The sequence below is a fragment of the Carassius gibelio genome, chromosome A5 (assembly GCF_023724105.1).
Source record: "Carassius gibelio isolate Cgi1373 ecotype wild population from Czech Republic chromosome A5, carGib1.2-hapl.c, whole genome shotgun sequence".
Taxonomy (NCBI): domain Eukaryota; kingdom Metazoa; phylum Chordata; class Actinopteri; order Cypriniformes; family Cyprinidae; genus Carassius; species Carassius gibelio.
In genome coordinates this window covers 28,028,500-28,056,112 of record NC_068375.1, presented here as the reverse complement: position 1 = coordinate 28,056,112, position 27,613 = coordinate 28,028,500, and the positions used below count along the sequence as shown (strand labels likewise).

Genomic DNA, 27,613 nt, shown 5'->3' with positions numbered 1-27,613 from the left:
ATCCCGCCAGCTAGCCTTACTGACATTTAACGTGGGTAAATGCCATAGTTAATGATATACACTGGCCATGTGCACACTTGTTCCCTCCTGTTTGTTTTTTTTTTCAGAATTGGAGGAAGATATTCTCTTGATAGTTCGAGTGAATCCTCAAGCAATCCATTTAAAATATATCACAGTAACCACACTGCAGGTGTTTGCCTCTTATCCAGACAGGTTACCAAAGCAGACCTCAAGGTGCAATATAGCAGATAAAGCCCTTCTATATAATGCACTGTTAAATAGAGGTAAACAAAGAATTTTGCTTTTATCTGTGAATCCAATCCAATAAAAATGTCAAGATGAAAATTAAATTTTATATGCATCACCTTAACACAACTGTTCTTTGAAATCAAATCTTTGAGGTCACTTCAGAAGGTGTCTATCACGCCAATAACCATCATTCATTTATTGAAAAATGAAAGGCTTAAACTAAATGATAGTTTTATCTGTAGATGGCACAAAATCTAATCTCAACACTTGTGATTAATGGCTATTTAGCTATTTCGTCATAAATGTCAACATTTGTGATATTTAGTCAGTCAAAATAGTTTTGAGGTTAATCGACCTAATTTTGTGTTTCTGGGAAATAGTGATCTACGATATTGTATTATACTCACTGATAGATCAGTCATTATACTGAATTTTACAGATTTTTGGGTCTAAAGGTGTTTTGCTAAACAAGGATTTGTGGACACATTTAAAAATTTTGTGAAGTAAACATTTTAGATTTTATTTACATACATACATACATATAGACCCTTGGGGTTAGATGTACCCCCAGAATCGGCACAGAAGTTCCCAGGTGGCATGTTGTTAATAGTGTTATTCTTTTTTTTATTTAATACTTATGGTAAATAATGGGGTATATGTATATTTGCTTTTCATTAATTGAAATCATTCAGTTTGCATTCATAGTGTTGCTATTATGACAAGTCTTGAATTAATAAATGGGCAATTAAAGAAATTAATATTCACATGCCTGCATAGTTCGAATTACAAGGGCTACTAATGAAGACCAAATACCCCACAAAGGGACAGAATCAGGTGGGAAAAGTAGGTGGGAAAAAACATTGTCGTTAACTGAAATAAAAATAAAAACGAGGAATACTGATTATCAGTTTGTCGCATGTTTAGACCTTGTAGCCTATGTGTGTTGCACAACACATGTTGCACTAGGGCCTTGGCGATCACAGTGAGGATTGATATGAACCATGATGAGGATTGATCTGAACCATGATGGTCATCGAAGAAGTGAAGGAGCATTAATAGCATCTTTTCTCTCTAAAACTTAGGCTACTCTCAATGTTTTAGGCAAAGAAACTAGCTGACATTGTGGCAATCAGACAGTCAGACTGGAATATCGCCGGGTTGACACTCTAATCATTAGGTTGAAATACTAGGAGTAATGGACAGAAAGGTAAGTTTTCAGACACTTTCTGCGATTTTACTGCCATCTTTGCAGACAACGAGAAATCCGTTAGTTTTGTAGTTTACGCCGGTCAACAATACGATGATGCTACAGAGGCTGGTATGATGCTAATATCTCATATTGCATTATCTACTGAATTCCAATATTACTTTCTTGAAATCTATAGAAATAGAATAAAGTTCATTATTTAATGGCATTACTTCAGATATGTTTATAATTCACATGTTTACATTTTAACGCATTCTAATTAAAGAAAATAAATATAGGCTAATTTATAATTTATAATAATTTATAATTTATAATGTAATCAGATAAAATATGTATTGTGCTGAGTTTGACCGTTATTGTGGAATAAAATGAAAGTATGAAGTATTTTGCGTGCAATCCACTGATCTATACTATAGAACTGGGTTGCTCATGACGTCATTAAAGTGAAGCCTGTCTCATCAGTGCGCAGCAGACACACCCACCTAAACGATTTCAATATATCGCGTATCCTGCCCCAAAAGACCATAAACACGGCAAAATAACCTCTGAAGTAAACATTAATTTATTACACATAACATAAAAACGAGTCCCGTTTGACTGATTTGCTTCAAATCGTATTATTTTAGGACAGCGGTTTGAATGTAACTCAATGGTGCTCTCTGCTGGTAGGGATTAGTAAAATCCCTACAAAATCCCTAGATATCTGAGCATTATTCAACCTGCATAAAACTTTCTACTGAAAATGTGAGTTGATATTCATGTACGCTGCATTTCCTGTTTTCCTGTTTTGTGTGCATCTGAAGTGCAGCAGGACTATGACTTGTTGCCTAACCTTTGCAGAAAATTACCACAAAGAATGCATTTGGTCTACACCTTGTCAGCGGGGACCCTGGATGCCAGCACAAAAATCTATGCAGTGAGAGTGGATGCGGTCCACGCAAATGCTTAAAGAGTCCTGGGAGGCTTGGGATCTAAGGCCAAACCAAAAGAGAGTGGGTAGAAGAAGAAGACGGTGGAGCAGAACCTCAGCAACATCAATCTCTCTGAATCAGAGATGAAGTGTGAGGTGAATAATATGACTGATAAGTGAAGTCAAATTAGTTTGTATGGCATTTCTCACAATAAACATTGTTTCAAAGTAGCTTCATAGAAAATTGTGATAGTAATGTTTATTATATCTTAATATTTTTTATACCTCATAATTGCATTCAGCACATTAGAGCTGGGTGATATGGTTTACAAGCAATCCATCGTTGAGGTGTGCCGCATAGAATATATTGCCCAGTGTTTCTATACTGTATGTATGCAAATAAAGTTGGACATACTTGTGTATATCAAACTTTATATACTGTACAAGCTTGGAGATAATTTTGTTAGATTTTGCAGCTAAATAAAAATCAGTTGAGATTTGCTATATATTGTATATTATATACCGTATTTTCCAGACTATAAATCACACTTTTTTTCATAGTTTGGCTGGACTTATTTATCAAAATTAATTTGACATGAACCGAGAGTAATCAACCAAGAGAAATCATTACCGTCTACCGCCGCGAGAGGGCACTCTATGCTGCTCAGTGCTCCTGTAGTATACACTGAAGGCATAGAGCGCCCTCTCGCGGCTGTAGATGGTAATGTTTTATCTTGGTTCTTGATTCTAAATAAATGCTACTTATAGTCCAGTGCAACTTGACTTATATATGTTTTTTTCCTCATCATGACGTATTTTTGGACCGGTGCGACTTATAGTCCGAAAAATACGATATATATATATTGTTTTACTGCATGTATGCATTAAAATAACAAGAAATACCAGTTTGCAGCATAACCTGCTGCATTGTCCAGCTAAAAATAACTAAAAGAAGATGCCTCGCACATTCAGGTTACAAATGGCCGCTCCCACCCCTGTGTTAAAAAGAAGGTAAATAACAATCAAGTAGTTGAGAATTCTTGTACAGTACATATACTGAAAAGTGTCCAAAAACTTTCTTGGGTTTATTTCTTATATGTCTTAAGTTAATTTGTTGTGGGATCCCCAAGCATTTTTGAAGGTGGCATAATCTACAGGAATCCCTGAAACATTCTTTGTGCAGGTTGACCCCATGTTCCAGCGCATGGCTGCTTCCTTCGATGAGAACAGTACAGCAGGAGTGTTCCTCTCTGTGCTGTTCAGTCGAGACATTCGCTGTGAGCTGCACTTTCCTTCACATATGACCTTGCTGAAGTCACAGCCGCCACCTTTGCAAGGTGCCCCGTCAACATGTACCTGCCTCACCATTTATAGGTAAATCAGCTTTAAACATCACACTCTGTTCAAAGTCATGGGACAGTTTACTTTTGTGTTTACGAAGTAATATTCTGTATTCATAGCTTAAATGTTTATTCATGTGTTGTGAGCTACAACCACACTGAGTGGTTTGACAACATGAGTGAATGTAATCATGCCTTTTTGATTCTTCCAGGTCATCTAAAGACACTAGAGGACAAGCCTGTTTGTCCATCTTTAAATGATTTCTCCTTTTACTAGATGGAGTCCTGAGCAGGTGAATTCTTTTTTATGTTTTATTGATGTTGTTTTTTTTTTCTTTCAGAATTATTTGAAATTCAAAAGCATTTTTTTAAAAATCTTTTGTAGAAATCCTTATTTAGAAATATTTTGTAACATTATGAATGTCTGTACTCTCACTTTTGATCAGTTTAATGTGTCCTTGCTAGAAAAAGTATTAAATTCTTAAAGTAGTGTAAGTGTGATATCAAGTGTTTTATATTGATGTGATTCTCTTTCATATTGTCAATATAGAGCACAAACCTCAACCAGCTGCTTGTGAAGATGAATCAGGGAGAGCACGCATTCGATGTCAATGCAGACATTGAGCCAGATGAGGATGAGGGTCCAGGTTTTGGGGATAATTTTGATGCAGATGTAGAAGTGGAAGAGGGCAGACAAGGAGACAGTGAGGAGTTTAAGGAACACAGAGAAGCTTATTCAAAAAGCCCTCATAAAGGATTAGATCTTACATGTATGGCACCAAAGTGTTTGACTGTTTCACACTGAGTTCACAATGAGTGAATACTTGTGGCTCAATATTGTACATTTCCACTTATTTAGACATCATTCCGAAGACTGTCAATCCTAAACTCGACCTGACCTTAGCTGCTATATTGTCATGTTGTATTTTATATCTCTGACTATTTAGAATAACTCATTTTATTTGCATCAAAATTTGTTCTGTGCTGTTTTGTTGTCCATCCACTGTGAGGTGTATTTGTGTTATTAACAGAGGCGCTATTCCTATTGGCAAGGTGGATATTGCGACTATGTGTCAACAGTTGTCTGATCAGCCCAGAGAATATTGGTACTTCAGTCCCAGGACCATGGCCACTTGGGTCGGGCCTGGTTGCTGGCTCTTCAAACCTGGACATAGGCGTAAATCATAGATTACCCTTTGAGTGTATATATCCTATTGTTGATTTTATCACTTTCTTATTTATTTATTTTTATACACAATTTCTAATTTATCCTGTCTAGAGGATCACAAACCAGACAAAGAACCTCGGATGCGAGCACCAAGGAATCCTCTCATAATTGACTTTAAAGGAGAAATCAGCTTTCATAATTCCTTTCGGATAACTAGAGTACGTTTGCATTTGTTAATTCTCATATATTTTCATGACTTAAATAACAGACAAAAGCTTTATAACGGCAATTCATACAATGCTATTTAATCCCTCTATTATTTTTTTTAAGCTTTTACAAGTCAGCAGCACATTATGATAAAAAAATAATAAAAACTGTCAATGACATTCTTGTTATTTCCAGGCAGCTACCACTATTAGTAAATCAGCTTTGAACAGCAGCAATAAGAAAACCACGCTTCCAGCTGACTTCCAATATCCAGCCAGTAATCTGTCACAGCTCAGCCTCAAACCCTCCAACACAGTAAGTTCATGAATGTTTTATATTCCTGTCTGCATTACTGTGAACACTTCAGAATATTGGTTGAGGCAAATTTAAAACAACATTAGAAGAAGGCTGCGAAGGAGTGTGACTGCCAGATTGGTTCATTTTAGTTATCTTTCTAATATGTCTATGATTATTTTCTCACTCCAGCTCAGTGCAAAGGGAAATAAGAGATTATCGGGAGAGCTGGGTGATGGCATAGGAGAGTATGACTACAACAACGCCAATGACACCGCCAACTTCTGTCCTGGTCTTCAGATACACCACACAGTACTGTTACATGTCATTATGTAGTCATGAAGACATGTAGTCTGTTTAACAGTTAGTATTTTTCTGTTAACAGGAAGGGGACAGTGAGGATGCTGAAGGCTTTGGAGGATCCGATGAATCCCACACTGACCAACAAACCCTTTCTCTCTGGACACAGATGACATCTCTACATACGGAGAGGACTGTCTCGTCCCTGAGCCTCACAATGTAAGATGAGAGTAGAGATTTTGGGCTACTTCACTCCACTCCACTATACAGTTGTTGTTATTATTAGCTTTTATTTCAGTTGTTTTGGATGGACAATTAATTAATTAATTTTATTTGTTATTTGCTCTAGTTAAACATTATTGAGATAAACTATTCCAAGATGGCCAAGCAGATGGACATGAAGAAGGTGAAGACCACTATGTAGGGTCTCCTAAAAGAGAGTCCTGAAAAACCACCTAAGGATTGTAAGTTTAACTCTCTGAGCTTAGTAAAGCTCTTGTATTTTTCAGTGTGTTTTCTAATTAAGTTTAGAAGTCACTCTTTTTTTCTTAATTATTGCACATTTCTTTTGACTAGTTCAGTGGTTCCCAACGTTTTTCAGCTCGCGGCCCACACAACCAAACACATATGTTTGCACGGCCCACTTGAAAAAAATTAACTGACCCCGCTATTGTTGGGTTAATAACTTAGTACTCCGAAGCTAGATTTTAAACTGTATTTATTGAATAAACTAGGGCTGTGCGATATGGACAAAAAAAAAAAACTATCGCGATTTTTTTTTTAATCAATTTTGCAATTGTGACACACATCGATATGCTTTTACAGTCATAAATGCATTCAGGATTAATTTGAAACATATTTCCAAAAGAAAACCAATCAGAGCTTTATCAAAAAGTCATCTCTAGAACAGACATAAGTCAAAATTATCACTATAGTGAAGATGTAAAAAAATGTATAGACTTGTGGCAAAATAAATAAAAAAAAAAAAAATCCTGTATACAGGGACTTTTTTTTCTTTTTTGCCATGCATTCTTCATAGAGCTCATTAATTGAAGCGGTGCCTCAGGTGTTTGCAGTGTATGCGGTCAGCAGTGAGAGCGCATAAATATAACGCGAAAGCACATTAAAATAATGCACGAGTGCGAATCTCTCTGTTCGCACGCAGATTTCCTTTGCTCTGTCACAAAACCAGTCGTGCTTGCTCAGATACACACTGCTTTGCGAGGAGAGAGTGTGCACACTTAAAACGTGTCTCCTCTCACTTAAACATCCTGTTCACTAACAAATTCACTCTATGCTCATGTGTTAGACATGAATTATTGCACGTTTTAATTTCTAGCCTTTTACCGCAGTGAGAACGCTCTGATCAGTCAACATTGGCTCAGAAAAAAGGCGCATCACAGACAGTGTGTGAACCTGGAGTTAGGCATATGCCCAGTCTCTGTTCTCGCGCTAGGCGCAATGCATTCTGATGGGATCGGATACGGGAGGTCAGGGCCGCGGAAAATTGTGGTATAAAGCGATTTAGAAATCGCGCACGCTCAAATCGTGATTTTAGGACGTTTTCTTTTAATCGCACAGCCCTAGAATGGACTGGAAATGAACAGAAAATAATTGGCGGCCCACCCGCGGACCACAGGTTGAAAACCACTGGACTAGTTGATTTATGTTTTTTTTTATTATATACTTAAATTACTATTTCTAGCAGGTGGATAGGGAATACATAGCGGAAGTTCCTAGAGAAAAATCATTCAGCTAGTCTGTCAGGAATCTTGTAAAAAAGGTACAGTTTTTCTAAATTTGGCACCATGTATCTTTTCACTGTTCCTGCTCATTGAAGAAATACTAAGGATCTGGTATGTACCTTGGTTCAGGAGTTATGGTTTCATACAATTTCAGTACAACAGAAAGAAAAAAAACTGATTTAATATGCTAGGTTTCATTTATTTTGAACAGACAGTTATATAAATAAAAAATTTCACCTATATGCAAAAATACTAAATATTATTACATTGTTATATATATATATATATATATATATATATATATATATATATATATATATATATTATATATATATATATATATATATATATATATATAATCTGCAGTACATATATAAATACAGGGAATACATTCTTAAAATATATTTGATTTTGTTTACAGATAAACAAGGGGGAAAAAAACTGTGTGACACATAGGGCTGGGTCTCAATTTTCCCTGAATGTTTGAAAATTTTATTTTATTTTTACGATTTTTAGTCAAATAAAAAACTAGTCAAAATACTAGTCAAATAAAAAAATTGTTATAACATGATTCAGGTTACTTTAAAGGTAAAGAAAATTCTGTTCCAAGTGGGCCACACATGAAGTTGTCAACATGATGTAAATGCTAAACAAATCTCTTGTTAAATATCTTTGCAGAAAAGATGCAAAAACTACAAGAACATATTGTACAAACGTGTCTTATACATATTATGTGTTCAGATATAATTAGAGGAAAATTATTTTAGAAAATCTCAAAAGTCAAGGTAATTCAAAATGACTGAAGGGACAGTATACAGTAACACCAGTAGACTTTTATCAACTATAAATGTTCTTTTCAAAACAGCAGCTTTCAGCCTGTCACCATGATGCAAACATGTAATATAAGACATACAGTAGTAGTTCTTTAGAGGTTTTTATTTTTTTTTATTTTTTTTATTCAATTGCACTGTTTTAATATAGTTTTCTTCTGTGTAACCATGGATGTTTGACTGTTGTGCATTGCGTCTCTTGCAGCATCTCATGCATGAAACGCCATTCTAAAAACATGGTGCTCAAGTTAAAAAAAAGTTCACTCCAAACTTCTTGCATGCCTAACCTTTTCCACTGCCTTGTTGCATCTTTTTCAACACAAAAACACATTCTGTGTGAATGGCACTCAGTGCTATATTTCTGGTCCTCATAAAGCACGTCACACGTGAGTGGTTACATTTTTTTTTTCTTTCTAACGATTCCTTGATTTCTAAAAAATAAAATAATGGCAAAACAATGAATTCTAATTAATCGATAAAATCTGGAAACTCACCCAGCCCTTTGTTTTACAAAAGCACAATGTTTTGTTTTCATTGTGAGTGTACACAAATAAAAGCAGACCTTTATACGGTGATGCATTATTAAGAAAATATGTGTTTAAAGTTGATTCTGCTGGTTTAAGGAAACTGACAGACGCACACTTAGCTGTCCATCGTGTTCGATGATAACGCTTGCTCCAGGGATAGGGATGGGGGGTGGGGGTTCAGCAACCTTGCCGCTGGTGCCACTTCTCATGGGCGTAAAGTCCGATCCTTGATCCGCACACTCGACCGCAGATGGAGCAGGGGAAACCAGATACCAGGGGGGTACCAGCCGCCCGTTGGTGTCTCTTGATTCGCCTCATGGATCGTTGGTCTTGGTTGGTTTGGTGTATTTGAGAGACCGCAGCAGCACAGGTGGCCTGCCAGGCTGATCGGTCAAGTGCCAGAGATTCTAGCTTCGTGAGGGGGATGTTTGCCCGCTTAAGGAGGTCCCTGGTATAGTCCTTAAAACGACGCTTTTGCCCTCCAGCGGAACATTTCGCACCCACTAGTTGACTGTAAAGGACTTGGCAGGGCAGGCGATGTTCAGGCATGCGTATTGTGTGCCCTATCCAACGCAGATGTTTTCTGGCCACAGCAGCTTCCATACAGATTGAGTTGGTGTTGCTGAGGATGACTGTATGGGGGATTCGATCTTTCCAGGACAAGCTGAGGATTTTTTGTAAGCAGCGAATATGGAAGGCCTCTAGGTGGATGATGTGCTGGCGGTATGAGGTCCATGACTCTGCCCCATAAAGAAGAGTGGAGAGACATACCGCATTGTAAACCGCAACCTTGGTACTGACCTTCAGGTTACGATTTTCAAAAACCCTGCTGCGTAGGCGTCCAAAAGATGATGAGGCTTTATTTATCCGAGTGTGTATTTCTGTGTCAAGGGAGCTGCTTGAGGACAGAGTGGAGCCGAGGTAGGTGAAGTGGTCCACTGATTTAAGTGGAACACCATTTATGTGAAAACTGGGGGGTGTGGGAACGGGGGTGGTGAGATGGAACATGACCTCGGTTTTTTGAGTGTTAACCTGCAGGCCGAAAGATTGGTACAGACTGGATATGGTGTTAAGGGCGTACTGCATAGAGTCTGGGCTGTGGGCTAAGACTGCACAGTCATCAGCATACTGAAGCTCACAGATCTGGCGGGTCTTTGTCTTTGTGTGAGCTTGAAGCCGACGAATGTTGAAGAGGCTTCCGTCAAATCGGTATTCCACATGGACACCGTCTTCATGTCCCAGGACACGGTGGAAAAGGCAGGTGATGGCAGAGAGGAGGATGTTAAAGAGCATCGGAGCCAGGACACAGCCTTGCTTCACCCCAACGTTTACCCCGAAAGACTCTGATTGGAGTTCTCCCATGAGGACTCTGGCTTTCATCCCATCATGCAGCTGCTGTAGGATGCTGAGAAACTTGGGTGGTACCCCAATTTTTGATAGGTATTTCCAGAGCAACTCACGGTTGATGGTGTCAAAGGCTTTGCTGAGATCGATGAAGGCTACGTAAAGGTCTTTGTGATGCTCTCGACTCTTCTCCAGCAGCTGCCTCAAGACAAAAACCATGTCTGTTGTGGATCTGGTCTTCCGGAAGCCACACTGCGTTTCCGGAAGCACAGCTTCCGAGATGTGCTCAACCAGTCTGCTGAGCATGATCTTGGCCAGTACTTTCCCTGCGATGGAGAGGAGAGATATCCCACGGCTGTTGCCACAGACTGCTCGGTCTCCTTTCTGCTTGTATATGACAACAATGTTAGCATCCTTCCAGTCCTGTGGGAGGGTCCCATGTTCCCAGATGTTTTGAATCAGGAGGTGCAGGCGACACACACACACACACACACACAGAAAACATATCAGTTCCAGCACTGCTAACTTGACAGCACAGTTAGTACTTTATCAAAATAAAATACAGTGAACCAAACATCAGCTTGTGCGCCCCTGTGTCATCACTGGAACACGACTGAAATACAAAGCCTATAATTTACATAATAGATAATTGTTTGGCATTCAGATACATTACATTGCAAATATGGTAATATTATGGAATATTTGGATTTGTGCCGAATCAGAGAGGCAGGATACAAGAGCACAAAGCTCCATTTCAGAAACAGTTGAGTGCACAAGCTTTTAAAGTATACATACAGTAATCAACATTTGAAGTGGATCAAGAAAGTTAATCAGTTGTCCTAAGACAAGAACACAATTTGATTTTAGGTTTTAGGACAACTTTGATGAAAGGTTTTTATCCACTTCAAATGTTGACTAGTGTACTCCTTTGCCAGTCTGTGAGAGATGCATTCAGAGTCAGCACATGGTGATTGTCTAGTGGTCTTTGTTATCAAGTGCTCAACTCATGGCATTTGCTGTTCTTCTGCTGGCAGCCAGTTATCAAATAGAGTTGCATTGTTGTGGGCGCAACCTTCTGGATTGGGGGTGAATTACCTATTCTTTGTAAGACCTCATGCACCGAAACCGAGATGTCCATACAGTGATGGTTCAATACAAATACATGTATCATTACAGCCCTATTTACGTATTTGTGATCTCCTGAATTATCACAACATTTGATTGTTGTAAATCTAAAAGCTCTTATTTCCATGAACAAGAACTTGGAGTTGCACAAGATTGACGGCATGACAGATATCATCATTAAACAAGGCCACTGAAAACTGATACAGATCTTTTATACAAAAATCTTTTTGTATCAAATTGTAAATGCAGATTCATATGTTCTTCATGTCATGTAAAACACCTACAGTATGTGTGGCCTAAACAGTTTCTTCTCCTTTCAAGAGAAGGATGATGTCAGTATTATGTTAAAAATGTTGTACAGGGAACTAGATTAAAAAAAAAATCTGAGTGAAGCTGAAAGTTGTCAAGCATGTACTAGAAAAACAAAAACAAAAAGAAAACAGGATGCAGTGCATGAATAATGATAGCTTTGATGTTTGGCCTGTTTTAACAACTTGTTTAAGTTGATTTGGTAACAGTAAATATGAAGTTACTGTTTTCAGTGACTAATTATCGTTATTTTTTATTTAAATTGTAAAACTTCTTTTTGGAAATTGAGGTTTCTTTTATATGTATGCTATACATGTGATTTGGAACGATAAAAGTTATAAAATTATTGTTTGAGAATTCTTTATCTGTATATGTATTGTTTTGTGTGTAGTGTTGTAATTTTGAAATGCAATAGTGCTGGAGATGAATACATGTGATGCTCGAGGCATTTAGGTGGAGCCAATTCTTACATTGGCGGAAGAAAAGAGTTTAGTTTCGATCATAAACGTCGAATCGTTTAACCCTAATAATTTTAAGACTATGTACTTTGAAAACAAACTTTCATGACATGAACACTGGGGTGGTAATCACATAAGCATTATTTATTTTATTTATTTTTTCTTTAAAAAAGTCAGTGACTCGCTGGCCTGTCTGGTCATATGAGAACAATCACGTGCAAAACATGTTGACGGCTTGATGAGAGTGCGCTCTCACCTTACAGGTGTTTATACGTCATCAATCCAGCGCCCTCTTGAGGATGTTATGGGAAGTGGCGCTACAGAGGTGGACCTATTGAAATGCTTCGCTGGAGGAAAAGGCTGAATTAGAGACCAGGAAGTGTTGACGCGGTTTACATCTGTCGGTCATTCGAAGAAAGTTACAAACACTTTAACTGTAAAGGATAAAGCGTTCAAAAAAATATCCCGTGGAGTAAATTAAAACACCAAACAGCGAAATCATGGGGTTGGCTGATCAAAATAGTACGGTAAGTTAAGAATGAACGCCTTTCAGCAGCAGGTGTGTGTTTGTTGTTGCATCGCTCATTGAATTTAAAACGAACTACTGTGTAAATACGGTTCTTATATGTGTATGTGTAAATCAAATTATTTTTAATGGTATAAAAGTGTCGAGCAGGTGGGTATTTTTTTATATTTTAGTTGTACCAGTCGATGTGAGTTGGCGAACTCAAAACAGGGCGAAGCTTGTTTTTCAAGTTATAGCCTTAGTTTATGCTTTACTGTTGTGGGTTAACGTCGCTAATTTGGTTAGGATTTCTAAAACAAATATGCGGATTAGGTAATACTTTAACACTTAACCTTCGTCCAGTTTGCATTGCAACTTTCTTGTACAGATTTGTTTACACAGATGGATTGATTTTACCTTGAGTTGTGAAGCATAACCGGTTTACGAGACACAACCGACTGTTGTTTAGCTAATGGTTGATTAATTTTAGATGGTTACTTAATTTAGACATGTTTTAACGGCATTTTACAAACATACTGATCACATCACACGTTGAATTGAATCAAAATTGAGATCCGCGTGATGGGTTGCTTCAAATGAATCAACTGTTTTAAATAATAATTTAAAAAGTACCACAATAAAAGACATATTTTCTGGTTAAAATAACGTTCGACAGGACGTGTAAAATTGTGATGTTTGTTTTTGAAAACATTGGGATGCTATTAAAGGTATTTTATAAGGAAGATGGATATATTTTGACTTTTTATTATGCTGTTGCTATCACATTATAGTTATAGATACCACATGGCCCCATTTTGCCACAGTAATGGTACTTCAGGCTGTCAGTATCTGTTACCTAATAGCTTTCTGCCATTTGAAGGCCTTGTGATACCAGCCCGTGACTTGAATAGAAAGGGTAGGACAGGTAGTGACGTAGCATTGCGTTTGGTTTCTTGGTAACACCTTTGTTTATGAAGTTTCAGCTGTGAGAGAGAAAGTGTTTGACGTGGCTAAAAAAACATAATTTACTGTTCTGATTACCATACTGCCAAAAATAACAGTGCAAAAGATGGTTATTATGGGTCTTGTAACTGAATTTACCAGTGTTACAGTACTGTGATTGTGGTAAAGCTATCTTGTTACGTCACTGATGTCAATATAATTTGTGTAATCTCACATCTAAAGGCCTTACTGAGTACTATTTTTTTTTTTTATGTAGTTTATTGTAGTTCTTTTAAATGAGATTATTTTATTGAATATAGAAATGGGCAGCACTGTTTAACAGTAATTACTGAATGTTGATAATAGCATAAATAATTTTCTTATATCAGAATTATTAAATGTAGCTCTTCGTAAATTCATATGCATGTAAAAATCACACAATTTGATGTCAATGCACAGTTTGTGTATGTAAATGAGTGTATATTATGCAGTGTTTCACACATACAAACATTATTTATGTCTTATTTTAGATCTCCTCATACCCAAAAAACATTGCCTCAAGAACCACTCCGGTCAATAAAATAATTTCATAACTTTTTTGAGAACTAGTCTTAGTTTAATTGATCAATCTCAGCAAAACCAGTGTATTACAAATCTCTGGATTCCCTAGATAAATAATTTAACTCTTGACATTTTGGTGAATATAACCGGGTAAGTAATTTTATGCACATTATATCTTATGATTATGGGCTTTTGCATAACAGAACCTTTTAGAAACTTCCCAGATTTTCATAACTAAGTACAGTGTATGACTGGAGCCATTTTGGTTTTTAATTCCACTCAATGCAGGAGCCAAGAGAAGGAGAGGCTTCCCAGCCGGTGGATCCAGTTAAAGCTCTGCAGTCTCAAGTGGATGGGGTCAAGGATATTATGACCCAGAATGTAGATCGGATCCTGGCCCGAGGAGAAAGACTAGATGATCTTATGGACAAATCTGAAGACCTGCAAGCTGGGGTGTGTCTTTCAAACAGCATTTATTCATAATCTTTTGTAACATTTTGCATTACTGTATTTTGTGATCAATTCAATGTGTCCTTGCTGAATGTTACTTTCCCCTGACTTTTAACTGATAGGTTAATGTATGCAGCTATAGTCCCACACTAGCTGACATTGCACTGGTCTTTTGTCCTGCTTTTTAGGCCCAGAACTTCAAGCACACCTCTCAGAAGGTTGCACGTGCCTACTGGTGGAAGAACGTGAAGCTGATTGTGGTTATTGTTGTGATAGTCCTCATCATTGTACTGATTGTCATATTCCTCGCTACTGGTGTGATCCCAACCAGTTCACCTGCACCCAAACCTCCCACTGTGAGACCACCATAGGATTTCTATCAGTTACAAATGCTCACACATACAGATATATATATATATATAATATATATATAACCATGTCCACACACTAAAACATAATTTCTGGAATTCACACACATACCTTTTATTTGCACATTTTGCTCCTGTACCTTCATATCTCATGATATCACACCACCTTATAATGACAGCTTCGAAACCTTGAAGTGGAGGACTTTAAAAAGTACTTCTACTTCTCTCCTCCTGAAAAACCATCCTAGTGGCCACTTCAGCTGTCTTTATGGTCCCTAAAGCATGATAAAGTGCCCCAATTGTAAAAGAACTGGCAATATTGTTCATAATGAAGGAAGCCTTGAAATAGTCATATAACGGCATTGATCCGACGAAGGTAATGGGTGAAAGTTCTATCTATTGAATTATGAAGTATATTTAAGACTGTTATATTAGATTATAAGATGTTACTTGTAATTATGGAATACTTTTAGAACTTAATGTGTCTTGTATTTGATGGGTCACTGTCTTTGTGCTTTTGTCTACAATTATGTTACTTGAATAAGGTCAAACAAGAATGTGTTCTTACAGCTGTTGCATTACCCAAACACACCATTTCATTGAGGAAATTATAAAGTTGTAAAATGTTTGGATTAATTTTCCTGAATGTTTGGATTAGTTACCTTTACTGAAAATTGGCAATGCCCCAAACTTCAAAACAGGGACAGATTTATTGTCCTATATAATGAATTAGAATTTTTAAATGTAACAAGAGCACCTGAACAAGGTCATTTAGATTAGAAATTTTGATAGGGATTGATGGGTATTTTCTGTGTCCTAATAAATCACTGTATTGTATTTTACATGCAGTGTAACACTTGCACTGTACGGCATGCAGTTAGTACTGTAATCAGAATTTGAGTGTACTGCATCAAAAGTTTGGCCTTGCTCTGTGGGAGCTGAGTGAAACCCAAGATGCATAACTTTGTTAATGTTTCGAGAACAGGAGGAATGTATAAGAGTCCATACTGTAATTTTCAGTTTGCAGTTTTTATTGATAAACACTACCACTTTTTCAGCCAATGAAAATTAGTTCTCTGAATGTTCTTGTTGGCTGATCTTAAATTAGTCTGCTGGGTAGCTTTATGCATTTTGCTTGGGAGAGGTCAAGGCACTGGATTATCTATATGTAGTCAGAATGACTTGACTGTTCGAATGTTTGTAAACCTGAGTCTTATTATGCTGGATTTCTTGTTGCTTCCATTATCACTTTACTGTATGTAAAAATAGGAGGTGTTTAAGCATTTTTGTTATTATAAACAAACCATTTAATCAAAGAAAAATAATTTTGATCAAGACATTGAATTTTTTTTTAATCATCTACTGCAAATACTAATCAAAAACCATTTAAGTGCCTTGAATGAGAGTCTTACTAGCATAAACAACCTGTAAGATCTGGGAAACCTGATAATTTGTAAATAAATATTTGATCTCAGTAAAACAGAGTATGACATTTTTGATCTTCCTCTAATTTGTTGTTATCATGATATTGCACTAATGGTAAATAATTTTCTAATATTGCATGGGATTGTATTAATTTAGTATATTCACCAATTAGCAGTAAATATCTAGAGGGACAAAAAGCTTGTTTTGACCTTAGCTGTTAAGAAAACCAATAAGTGGTGTACACAGCAATAGGAAACATCTCGGTTACGTATGTAACCTTGGTTCCCTGAATAGGGAACGAGATGCTGCGGTGACGTCACCACGTATGGGAACACCTCTGGTGTGACGAATGTCTGAAGCCCTATACCATCCCGCCAATCCTATTGGCCAAATGGCGCATAGCACCACCCTGCGCATGCGCGAGCATGATATACCTGGGTGCAGCGCGCCATTTCGCTCAGATTTCATGACTGAAGATGAAGAGTTATCAAGGTACGGAACGGCCAGAACCGCAGCATCTCGTTCCCTATTCAGGGAACCAAGGTTACATACGTAACCGAGATGTTCCCTATCATAGGTCACTTCGATGCTGCGGTGACGTCACCACGTATGGGAACGATATACCAAAACGCCTGACGTACCTGATAACTGAGATCCGAGGAAGCAACTGCTCAAGCGGAGAGAACCCGGGAGCCAGGGGCCATCCTCACATCCAGACTGTAGGATTTGATAAAAGTGCTCGGTGAGGACCATCCTGCCGCAGCACAGATATCATCCATAGAAGAGCCACTGAGAAAAGCTTGAGAAGAAGCTACAGCTCGAGTGGAATGAGCCTTAACCCCTAAGGGCGAAGCGAGTCCGCGCGCCTCATAGGCCAAAGAAATCGCCTCCACCAGCCAATGGGACATGCGCTGTTTTGTAACTGCATGGCCCTTACTTTTATGTCCAAAGCAGACAAACAGCTGGTCAGAACCTCGCCAAGGAGCTGTGCGATCCACATAAGTCTTTAAAGCTCTCACAGGGCAAAGACTTAGATCTCCTGACCCGGCCTCGGCAGGCGAAAAAGCTTCCAGAACCACTTGCTGAAAGCGAAAAGGGTTAGATGCGACCTTAGGAACATAGTTAGGCCTGGGCCGCAGCAGCACCTTCACAGAGCCTGGTGCAAATTCCATGCATGAGGGTGAAACAGAAAGAGCCTGTAAATCCCCAACTCTCTTGAGGGAGGATAAAGCCATGAGAAGAAGTGTCTTCAATGTCAGGATTTTATCCGATACGGTCTCCAAGGGCTCAAACGGATGCCCTGATAAACCTAACAACACAATGGATAAATCCCATGAAGGAACTCGCACAGGGCGGAAAGGCCTCAGCCGTCGCGCACCCTGTATGAAACGAGAAACTAATGGATGACGCCCCACAGAGGCACCGCCTATGCATTCGTGGTAAGCTGAAATGGCTGCCACGTAAACCTTTAAAGTGGCTGGTGTAACGCCATCCGAGAAACGCTCCTGGAGGAACTCCAGCACTGAAGCCACTGGGCAGTAAACTGGATCCACATTATGATTACCACACCAGGCTGTAAACAGTCTCCACTTGAAAGCATATAAGCGTCTCGTAGAAGCTGCTCTAGAACTCAATATAGTCTCAGTAGTTTCAGCAGAAAGACCGGGACATACTAACGCACTCCGCTCAGTGGCCACGCCCACAGTTTCCACAGATCTGGCCTCGGGTGCCAAATCAGCCCCTGTGCTTGTGATAATAAATCCTGTCTGATGGGAATCTCCCACGGAGAGCCCGCTAGCAGACTGATCAGATCCGCAAACCACGGCTGCGTGTGCCATCGCGGAGCCACCAGCAGCAGCTGTTCCACTCTGTCCCGGCGTAATCTGCATAATACCGCTGGGATCAAACGAATCGGAGGAAAAGCATACAGACTGGTCTTGGGCCAGCTGTGAGCTAACGCATCCACGCCCAGGGGCGATGGGGAGCGTAGGGAGAACCATAGCGGGCAATGCGTAGTCATGCTCGATGCGAATAAATCCACTTTCGCTTTGCCGAATATCCGCCATAAAAGATCCACCGTCTGGGGGTGTAATCGCCATTCTCCCTGTTCCAGAGCCTGTCTGGATAGCAGATCCGCTCCGAAATTCAATCGTCCGGGGACATGAATGGCCCGGATCGAGAGAAACTTGTCCCAAGACCACAGAAGAACACGCCTCGCCAGCCTGCACAGGGGGCGAGAGCGCAATCCTCCTTGATGGTTCAGATAAGACACAACCGCTGTGTTGTCTGATCTGAGTAGCACATGACGGCCGATCAGCAGATCCGAGAAATACTGGAGAGCCAGAAAAACTGCCAGTAATTCCAGTCTGTTTATATGCCAGCCGCGCTGAGCCGCTGTCCACACTCCGTGGGCTGGTCGCCCTCGACACACAGCTCCCCAACCAGTCAAAGACGCGTCCGTCGTGACAGTCTCTCGGAAAGCATAAATTCCCAATCGAACTCCTGACAGGAGAAATTCGGTTGACATCCAAATTTTCAGCGACATCACACACCGCCGTGTCACCGAAATCGTGCGATGCGGGAGACAACGGGGTGAAATATTCCGCCTTTTCGTCCACCACTGAAAAGGGCGCATTTGAAGCAATCCCAGACGAATCACGGGGGATGCTGCTGCCATTAGACCCAAGAGCCTGAGGCACAATCTCACCGTCACCGTGCGACCTGCTTTGAAGTGCCGCACGCATGACGCAATCGACTGAGCGCGCGGGAGAGAAAGCTTCGCTGTCATCGCGCGAGAGTCCAGATCTATTCCAAGAAAAGTTATCCGTTGAGAGGGAGTTAAAACACTCTTCTTGAAATTTGTTCGTAAGCCCAGGCTGTTTAAATGATTCAGCACAAGATCTCGGTGAGAGTGTGCTTGAGTCCGCGATTGCGCTATCACCAGCCAATCGTCCAAATAGTTCAACACACGAACGCCCTGGAGCCGCAACGGGGCCAGAGCTGCGTCCATGCACTTTGAGAACGTACGGGGCGCTAAAGCCAAGCCAAAGGGAAGAACGCGGTACTGATACGCTTTGCCCTCTAAAGCGAATCTGAGGAACTTCCTGTGTCTCTTGACGATCTGAATATGGAAATACGCATCCTTCAGATCGATCGTAATAAACCAATCGCTTGGTCGGATCTGAGACAGAATATTTTTCACCGTCAACATCTTGAATTTGCTCGGTCTGAGTGCAAGATTCAGACGGCGTAAATCCAGAATGGGTCGTAACCCGCCGTCTTTTTTCGGTACCACGAAATAACGGCTGTAAAAACCTGTCTCCATCTGAGAGGGGTGTACTTCTTCTATAGCCCCTTTGCTCAGCAGAGCTGACATTTCTTGTCGCAGCACCGCCATTTCCGTAGACTTCACCGTAGTGGGAAGAATTCCGCGGAAAGGAGGCGGGCCTTTCCGAAACTGAATAGTGTATCCGTGACAAACCGTGCGTAACACCCATTGAGGAATGCCGGGCAAGCGTTCCCACGCGGCCCGAAACAATATTAACGGTTTCAAAGCTTCCGCTCCCAGCAACGCCGTCATACGCGTTAAAACGACCGGACACGAAAAACCCGTGGTGTTCGTGCACCGGGGAAGCGTATGCGCCGGAGTCGTTGCGTTCCGTTGAGTATAATCCTGAAGCGTGTCCACGGCAGGAATTAGGCCAACAGATGGAACATCGGGCTCTGCCGCTAGCGAAAAAGCGGCGGCTGTGTGAGCCGTCATAAACGGGCCGTTTGTGTAGGGTCCTTGAGTCGTCCCTCGAACTCCGAAAGCAGGATTGCGCAGAGTGTCTGAGGGAGCGTCTGTCATTACAGCTCGATCCAATGTTGCTCGAGGCGCTGTTAGCGGCGAGACAATCAATGTTTGAGCAAGGGGACTGCAATGAGAGTGTGGGATGCGCGAAAGCGGTCCGACAGCGCTCTCTAGCGGAGGGCACAGTCCCTGGCAAGCAGCAGAAAGATCAGGAGCTGCTATTCGGCACCCGAGAACGAGAGGCTTTAGCCGTCGAGGTCAGGTTCAAACGCTTACGTTGACGCTGGTGCGCCGGAGGAAAAACCCTAGGGCCCCAGTCCTTACGAGGAGGCGCCATGGGTGTAGGTTCCTCTCGAGAGGCTGCTCGCTGGCGGTGAGAGGAGGTTGAGCGAGAACGCGCGGGCGCTTGCCGGCGTTCGACCTCCCTGGGTCTGCGGGGAATCAGCTGGCGGAAAGCGGCTGATTGTTGTTTCGCTGCCCTGAACTTCTCCACTACTGACGTGACAGCCTCACCGAACAATCCATCCCTGGAGACAGGGGCATCCATAAGGAAAGATTTATCCTTCTCCTTAATATCGGTGAGATTAAGCCAGAGGTGGCGCTCAACCGAAATCAAACCGGCCATAGTACGGCCCACTGCACGAGCGGTATGTTTGGTAGCGCGTAGCGCCAAATCCGTAGCTCTACGCAGTTCTTTAACTGCCTCCGGTGTGATGCCCTCACCTTCATCCAATTCCTTCAATAACTCCGCCTGGTAGGCCTGAAGGACCGCCATAGAGTGGAGCGACGCAGCCGCCTGACCAGCCGCCATGTAGGATTTACCCACCAAACTAGACGTGACTCGACACGCCTTCGAAGGAAGAAGGGGGCGAGACTTCCAAGCCGCGGCCGAACTAGGCGCAAGGTGTTCGGCGAGAGTCTCTTCCACCGGGGGCATCATAGTATAGCCATGGTTCGCCATATCAGAAACGGTGGCGAAATCCGCGGCCGCGGCGTTAGTAATCCGAGCCGAAAATGGCTGTTTCCAGGACCTCGAAACCTCCTGGTGGAGGTCCGGGAAAAAAGGCAAAGGCCTCCGGGGCTGTGTAGGTGTCCGACTAGTTAAAAAACGGTCGTCCAGCTTGGAAGAAGGTTGGGCCTCGGCCTTGTCAACCTCCCAGTCTAGCCCCAATTTACCCACCGCACGAGAAACCACATCCAACAGCTCACTGTAGGAGGGGGAAACACGCCTCTCCTGTCCGCTAGGAGGAAGAGGGCTAGTGTCGGTCGCGAAGTCCTCAGACCCCGAGGCCGCGGTGGATAAAACATCGTCGTCATAGCGTCCACAACCGAAGGAGATGGCGGTGCATGCCTCCGGTGTGGGAAGTAAATCCTCATTAGAGAAGACGACGGGCTCAGTATAAGTTTTATTCTGCAGCAGGGTAGGGGAGAGCGAGCGATGTGGAGAATATTCCAGCGCTGCGCTGTCCACAAAATCCATGTCGCACGTGTCACCCCAGGCCCTCGCCTCGTGCGGTGCCTCGGCAGTCGCAGAGGTGACCTGACGGGGGTTAGACTCGAGGGCGACATTAGAGAAAACTTCCACCCTGGAGCGCAGCACTCTGAGCCGCAGGCCATCACAATGGGGACAGGAAGAAAGGCCGCTAAGCGCCGCCTGTGCGTGATGTAAACCAAGACATACTACGCACCTGTCATGAGTGTCCCCCGCCGTGATGTACCTGGTACATGGCTCCTTACATTTTCGAAAGCTCATCGCGTCCGCGAAGAGGAGTTAACACTGCTCGAAGAGATCGCTGGAGAACGCGAGACGATAGGGCACAGATGATTCGCTATTCCTGAAGGAATGAAATCTGAGCGAAATGGCGCGCTGCACCCAGGTATATCATGCTCGCGCATGCGCAGGGTGGTGCTATGCGCCATTTGGCCAATAGGATTGGCGGGATGGTATAGGGCTTCAGACATTCGTCACACCAGAGGTGTTCCCATACGTGGTGACGTCACCGCAGCATCGAAGTGACCTATGATAGGGAAATTGTGTTTTTATAGTTACAGTTAGGTTTGTGTATTCTAGATTCTTATACACATGTCTACATGGTTAAGAGCAAAATTGTTAGTAAAAGGCAAAGTACAGCCAGGCCTCAGCACATGTTTCCCCCCAGCTGTGATTTCATCATTTTAACCCACATCATCTGCAACAAACGTTTCCCTCGAGATTTCCGTTGTATGTTTCTATCAGTACGATTTGTGAAACAACTTCTCCCTCTGTGTTTAATGGTTGCTGGCATCCAAAATGTTTTATTACCGTCACCTACAGCCCTTTAACTTGTTACTTCATACTAAACCTTACCTTGACCTGATTCTAAAAACTGTCCAGTCCAGCTCTCCTTTTAAAAAGTGTGAATCGGTTCAACTGATTCTTTAAAAAGGTTCGATTCACAAAAGCAGTGATTAGTAGTATTCGCGAATCAGACACCGCCCTTTTGAGTTAGCTTGATTTGCTTTTTGTGAATATATAACAAATAATGTCGTGCACTCATTTTAAAAGTGCACATTCTGGTCCACGGCCAAGAACAATAGCATTACGTACACAGTCATCAGGCAGTGTGACGCAGCTGCGCAGTGAGAGTGACGCCCAGCAGATAAAGGCAGACGCTTCCTTCCAGCAGCAGAAGAGCAGACGGGTAAAGTTGTGTGACGACGCGCATGAAGTTTCAAGATACCGAGTTTGGGTTATTTTCTCGTTATCAGCCGCTGGTTTCTCTTTCAGATGCAGTATATTCGGTGACAGTTTCTGGTGTATTAAAAGCGACAGATTAAAACAATGGTAAGTTGTTTTGTCTTTGAAGCTTTTTAATTATTTATTTATTTATTTATTTTGTGTTGGAAGTTTGTTACGCTGTCATTAGTTATTCTACTAAAAATATGGACATGTGAGGACAGAAGACCTTTTAAAGGCAAACGGTTTAGACAAACTTAAAAGCAGACATTTAACTATATGCAAACATTTGCTTTATCTATTATTTATGCATTTGTTTTTAATTCTATGGTCCAAACAGGTTTAGTTTCATCATCTATATTTTTATATCATGTCTCTTTGCATTATGAAAGTAAAATTATACTTTGATTTTGATAACTAGACTATTATTGCTTGACAGTCTATATATAGAATAGCAGCTCAAACGTATAATTTGAGGGCTGTGATACAGTACAGTGGGACTAACTAGTTGATTAGCATTGATTGCTCAAGTCAGACAACATTTCATTTTTAATGAGTTGTTTGGATTTTTTTCTCCCATGTTAAAAGTTATCTGAATGTCATCTAGAAGGTCATTAACCCTTACTGTTGGTTCATCTCCGGTGGCTTGAGATGACAACATAAGAAGTGATTAGTTGAAACACACAAGGGGACTTTTCCCAGTCTCAAGGAAATCCCATATACATTATAACGGCCAAAATGAGAAAGGAAGGAAGGAGGCAAAGAAAGGATGTAAAAAGAGATATGTATCCTGTTCATAATATGCGACGAGTGATGAAAAACTGATTATCAACATGTTCTTCGGTTATAAGTTTTTGTTGTTATACTTTGTGCTTCCTGTTTTTAAAAGGGGAAGATTTACATACTATATCTCAATATTACAATTGTATTTATTTACATATTTCTTTATATATGCAATGGCCCATTTCATGGTCGTATTTAACTAAAATCTTGTTTCCCAAACTTCTTTACTCTGATCCATAGGATCTATATCATCGTTTTGCTTTAGCACAGATATTTATGTATTTATTTAGGCTATACACCAATATTTATTTATTTGTACAGTGTGTGTATGTGTGTGTATTTAATCCATTTTATGTTTGTATTTTATGACATTCTTATCAGTTGTTTTTTTCTATTCATATCAATTTTTTTTACTGGTTTAGCTTTAGTATCCTAATGTGGTTATTTTTTTATTTTACAACAGATATTTATACACAGATATTTATTTAGTTATATGTTTTGTATCTTATAAAAAATAAAAACTTTTTGTTGGTCTGTTATTAGATGATAAATGTTTCTTGAAATTTCATGCTTATATTTAATTTTTTTTTTTTTTTTTTTTTTTTTTATATGCTCACTGGCCTACTGATGAGTGAAAATTCATGTGAAGCTCTACAAAACAATATATGGGTTTCTCCTTCCTTTTAAAACATAAAAGTTATTTATTTTGATATTCCAAACACAATTATAATGTTAGTTGCAATTTGCTATTTGCATTTAGTTCGTTTTTATCCTCACTATTCCTATTAAAACAGACTTGTGACCTACTTTTCGGCCGTGACACACCAGTTGAGAACCACTGTTCTATTGTGTACAGCTCTCACGTAAGATGGCATGAATAATAAGGGGTATTTCCTGTAAAATGAATAATTTCATTGATCTTTGTGTGACCGTTTCCTATCTATGATGGACCACTCATCAACTAATCCTTGACCTCAAGTCACTTGCATCCTTCTGAGCACAAAGAGAGGAATAAACATTCTGACTCGACTGAGATATATACACACACACACACACACACACACACACACACACACACACACACACATATATATATATATATATATATATATATATATATATATATATATATATATATACACACACACACACACACACACACACACACATACATACAATGCTCTTGTCAGGGAGGTCACGATCTCTAAATGGTTCTCATGGGTTTTGTGGACCTCAGCCATGTTGTTTTCACAAAGGCCTCATTGTGGGATTTGATGCAATAGCTTGTTGAGACGCACAGTTTCTCTGTCTCTCCCCTGAGCTGATCCATGTGAAACTTTGAGAGCAGAGGCAATGTTCCAGAATTCCATTCCCAGTGCTTGTTGTAAACAGAACTCTAAGCGCAATATCATGGAAGGTGTCCAGGAAGTCTTCATTGTCATTTTTGAGTCATGGACTGCATTTCTCTTCTGTTAAACATCTAATAGGACAATTTAGTCCCTCGTAGGGAAAATTATGTCATTGCAGAAATGAATTGATGATAATGTATGTTGTGTAAAGGTCATTCTTTGTTTCCCAATATATCGATTTCATCTCTCTCCAGGAGAATGGGCAAAGCCGCCTCCATCAGGCCCAGCAGGATGTGGAGGATATCAAAGGCATCATGCTTAATAACATAGAAAAGGCTGACGAGCGTGCAGGAAAACTCGGGGAGCTGGAGGACCGAGCTGATAAACTCCTTGAAAAGGTGGATCTTTTGTGACGACTGTTTTCCTTGATAGTTTATATTATCATTTAATACATATTTATTTTATGCATTTATAACTGCTTGACAAAAAGCATGCCCACTTATTTACGCGTTCTGTGGTCTTATGGTCCTGTTTTCATGGTTTGAGTTTTCGGATGACAATAAACTGGGTTTCTGGGGAAAGCAACGACATGTCAAAGTCTATAAATAGTGTCTAGGTGGGGTGTACGGAAAACCTGAGTTTAGTTTACCTCGTTAATTTTAGAAAGCCATTTCCTTTTGTTATGAAATGAACAAAACTTGTGTAATAGCAAGTTCACTTTGGTTTCCTGTTTTATCACATGTAATATGAAATAATTTTCATGTTTGTACTTTTTCAGAGTGAACAATTCTCAAAGACCTCGACTAAGGTGAAACAGAAGAAGCGCTGGGAGAATATTAAGTACAAAGTGATCATAGTAGCAGTTGTAGCTGCAGTGTTCCTCATCATTATTGTAGTTTTGGCTGTGAGCTTAAGCAGACAGGACAGTAAAAACACACTTGAAGACAGGCCGGCAACACCAGGAGATGGCTAGAAGATAAGCAGTCAGATAAGAAGATGAGTGAACATAAGTTGTGTTTGAAATTCTTCAAATCACCACCTTGAAAATGTTAAGAAGAGGGAAGTTTTATAGATCGATAAATGTACAAACTAAATCTGTGATGCTACTTTTTTTTTCAAGAGGATGCTTAAAAATAATGTGGTTGATAAAAATGATACCATGGTGTCACTATAATTTATGCTTTGATTTTTCAATGGTAATACACATCAGTATGTGACATTAATGGTAACAGTTTACATGTATTCTTTTTGGACTGAACTTTAGCCATAATTTAGATAAATCAGTGCCAACCACGGGTTAAAGTGTAGCAGGAAAAATATGTTAGATGGCGTAGACATTTTCAGGGAGTAGAGCATTAATCTTGTTCTTGAAAAAAAAAGCCTTTCTTCATTCCTTTTTTCATCAGTGAAAAGTGTGTGTGATGATCTCAAAATCAAAAAAAATGTCTGTGTGTTTGGTTTTTTTTTCAAAGTATTAACGGACGAATTTTCCAGCCTTGGTTCCCACAGCAATACATATTTTGTATGTCTTTATATGATCGACCCATTTCAGGTCTCTGAGTTTCTATGAGCTGATGAGTTTAATCAGATGTGTTTGATTATGGAGACATACAAAATGTGCATTATTGGGAGTAATCCAGATTCTGATTTGGGACATATATTGTGTGACTTTGGCAGGTTTGTGCTAAAACTTATCTAAAGGTTGTAAAATGTTATTGTTATGATTATTATGACTTTAACCACCATAGAAATTGAGGAGGGCATATTCCCTCAGAATTCATATTTATCAGAAGACAATTTCTGTGATTTTTTTTTTTTTTTTTTTTCAATATCCAGTTCTTAAAATGTTACATTTTGGTCCCCCTTAATCTTGAATAATTCCATCCTTAGCCATTACGATATTAAAGCAGATTACTGTAAAAGTAGTCATGACTTGATATCCAAATTTTGCTGTTAAAAACAGCTTTCTATATATATATATATATATATATAATTTGTGTGTATGTATGTGTGTGTGTATAAATATAAATGTTCCTTATGTAAATATACTGTATCTGACTTTTTTCTCATTGTGTCTTATTTATTTATGGATTATATTTGTTTTGTTTTTATAATGACTTGGTGTGTTCACAGTGACAGACATACAGTCTCAAAACAGGAAGCAAGTTATGAGTACAATGTAATGAAATTAAGTTGATTATGATTTTAACAATCATAAATTATCGATGTAACCATTTCCATGTGTACTGTATATCTAATTTAATATGACACGAGTTATAAAGTTATAAGAGAACATTTAAGCTACAGCTTACGAAAAAGCAAATACACGTGTAAAAAATGGCATGGGTCTAATTAGATTAACCACGGTTTTGAAAATTAAAACATATACGATATTAGATCTACTTTTTGCAGCGTGACTAAAATGTTAATTATGCAGAACATAAAAATACATGATATATTTTATATAATACGACTCCTTTTCTCTGATTCTAACAACCAGTGTGATTAAGAATAAAATACTTTAAAATAAAATAACGTTTTATTACCCCCCCCCCCAAAACAAGAGTCACTGTCAATAATTGCTGCCACATAGTAAGTTTTTTTAGTTTAGTTTAGTTTTTTTAACGATTAACGATTTTTAACGAAAGGTGCTGTTATCATGTTAAGAGCTGTGAGCTCAAGATAGATTAAAGTGACTATTACGTTTT

General features: G+C 39.8%; 2 protein-coding genes and 1 pseudogene across 2 annotated transcripts; all 3 read left to right on the top strand.

Moving 5' to 3' along the window:
* The first annotated feature begins 1,444 nt into the window (after window positions 1-1,444).
* On the top strand, window positions 1,445-7,876 carry LOC128014986 (condensin complex subunit 2-like; annotated as a pseudogene).
* A 4,462-nt stretch (window positions 7,877-12,338) lies between these two features.
* Window positions 12,339-16,319, top strand: LOC128009481 (vesicle-associated membrane protein 8). Its single transcript, XM_052592953.1, has 3 exons — window positions 12,339-12,540; window positions 14,310-14,474; window positions 14,660-16,319. Exons 1-3 carry the CDS (start codon window positions 12,514-12,516, stop codon window positions 14,840-14,842), a joined length of 375 nt encoding a protein of 124 aa, XP_052448913.1. The 5' UTR covers window positions 12,339-12,513; the 3' UTR covers window positions 14,843-16,319.
* A 6,394-nt stretch (window positions 16,320-22,713) lies between these two features.
* Window positions 22,714-26,908, top strand: LOC128009498 (vesicle-associated membrane protein 5). Its single transcript, XM_052592954.1, has 3 exons — window positions 22,714-22,881; window positions 25,160-25,303; window positions 25,684-26,908. The coding sequence occupies exons 1-3, from the start codon at window positions 22,879-22,881 to the stop codon at window positions 25,876-25,878; spliced, it is 342 nt and encodes a 113-aa protein (XP_052448914.1). The 5' UTR covers window positions 22,714-22,878; the 3' UTR covers window positions 25,879-26,908.
* Window positions 26,909-27,613: the final 705 nt, after the last annotated feature.

Bases quoted from the DNA above. Each gene is read 5' to 3' on its own strand.
- LOC128009481 (XM_052592953.1), top strand. From the start codon at position 12,514: ATGGGGTTGGCTGATCAAAATAGTACG. The intron at 12,541-14,309 runs GTAAGTTAAGAA...CACTCAATGCAG, and splicing joins TGGCTGATCAAAATAGTACG to GAGCCAAGAGAAGGAGAGGC. The intron at 14,475-14,659 runs GTGTGTCTTTCA...CCTGCTTTTTAG, and splicing joins CTGAAGACCTGCAAGCTGGG to GCCCAGAACTTCAAGCACAC.
- LOC128009498 (XM_052592954.1), top strand. The intron at 25,304-25,683 runs GTGGATCTTTTG...GTACTTTTTCAG, and splicing joins CTGATAAACTCCTTGAAAAG to AGTGAACAATTCTCAAAGAC.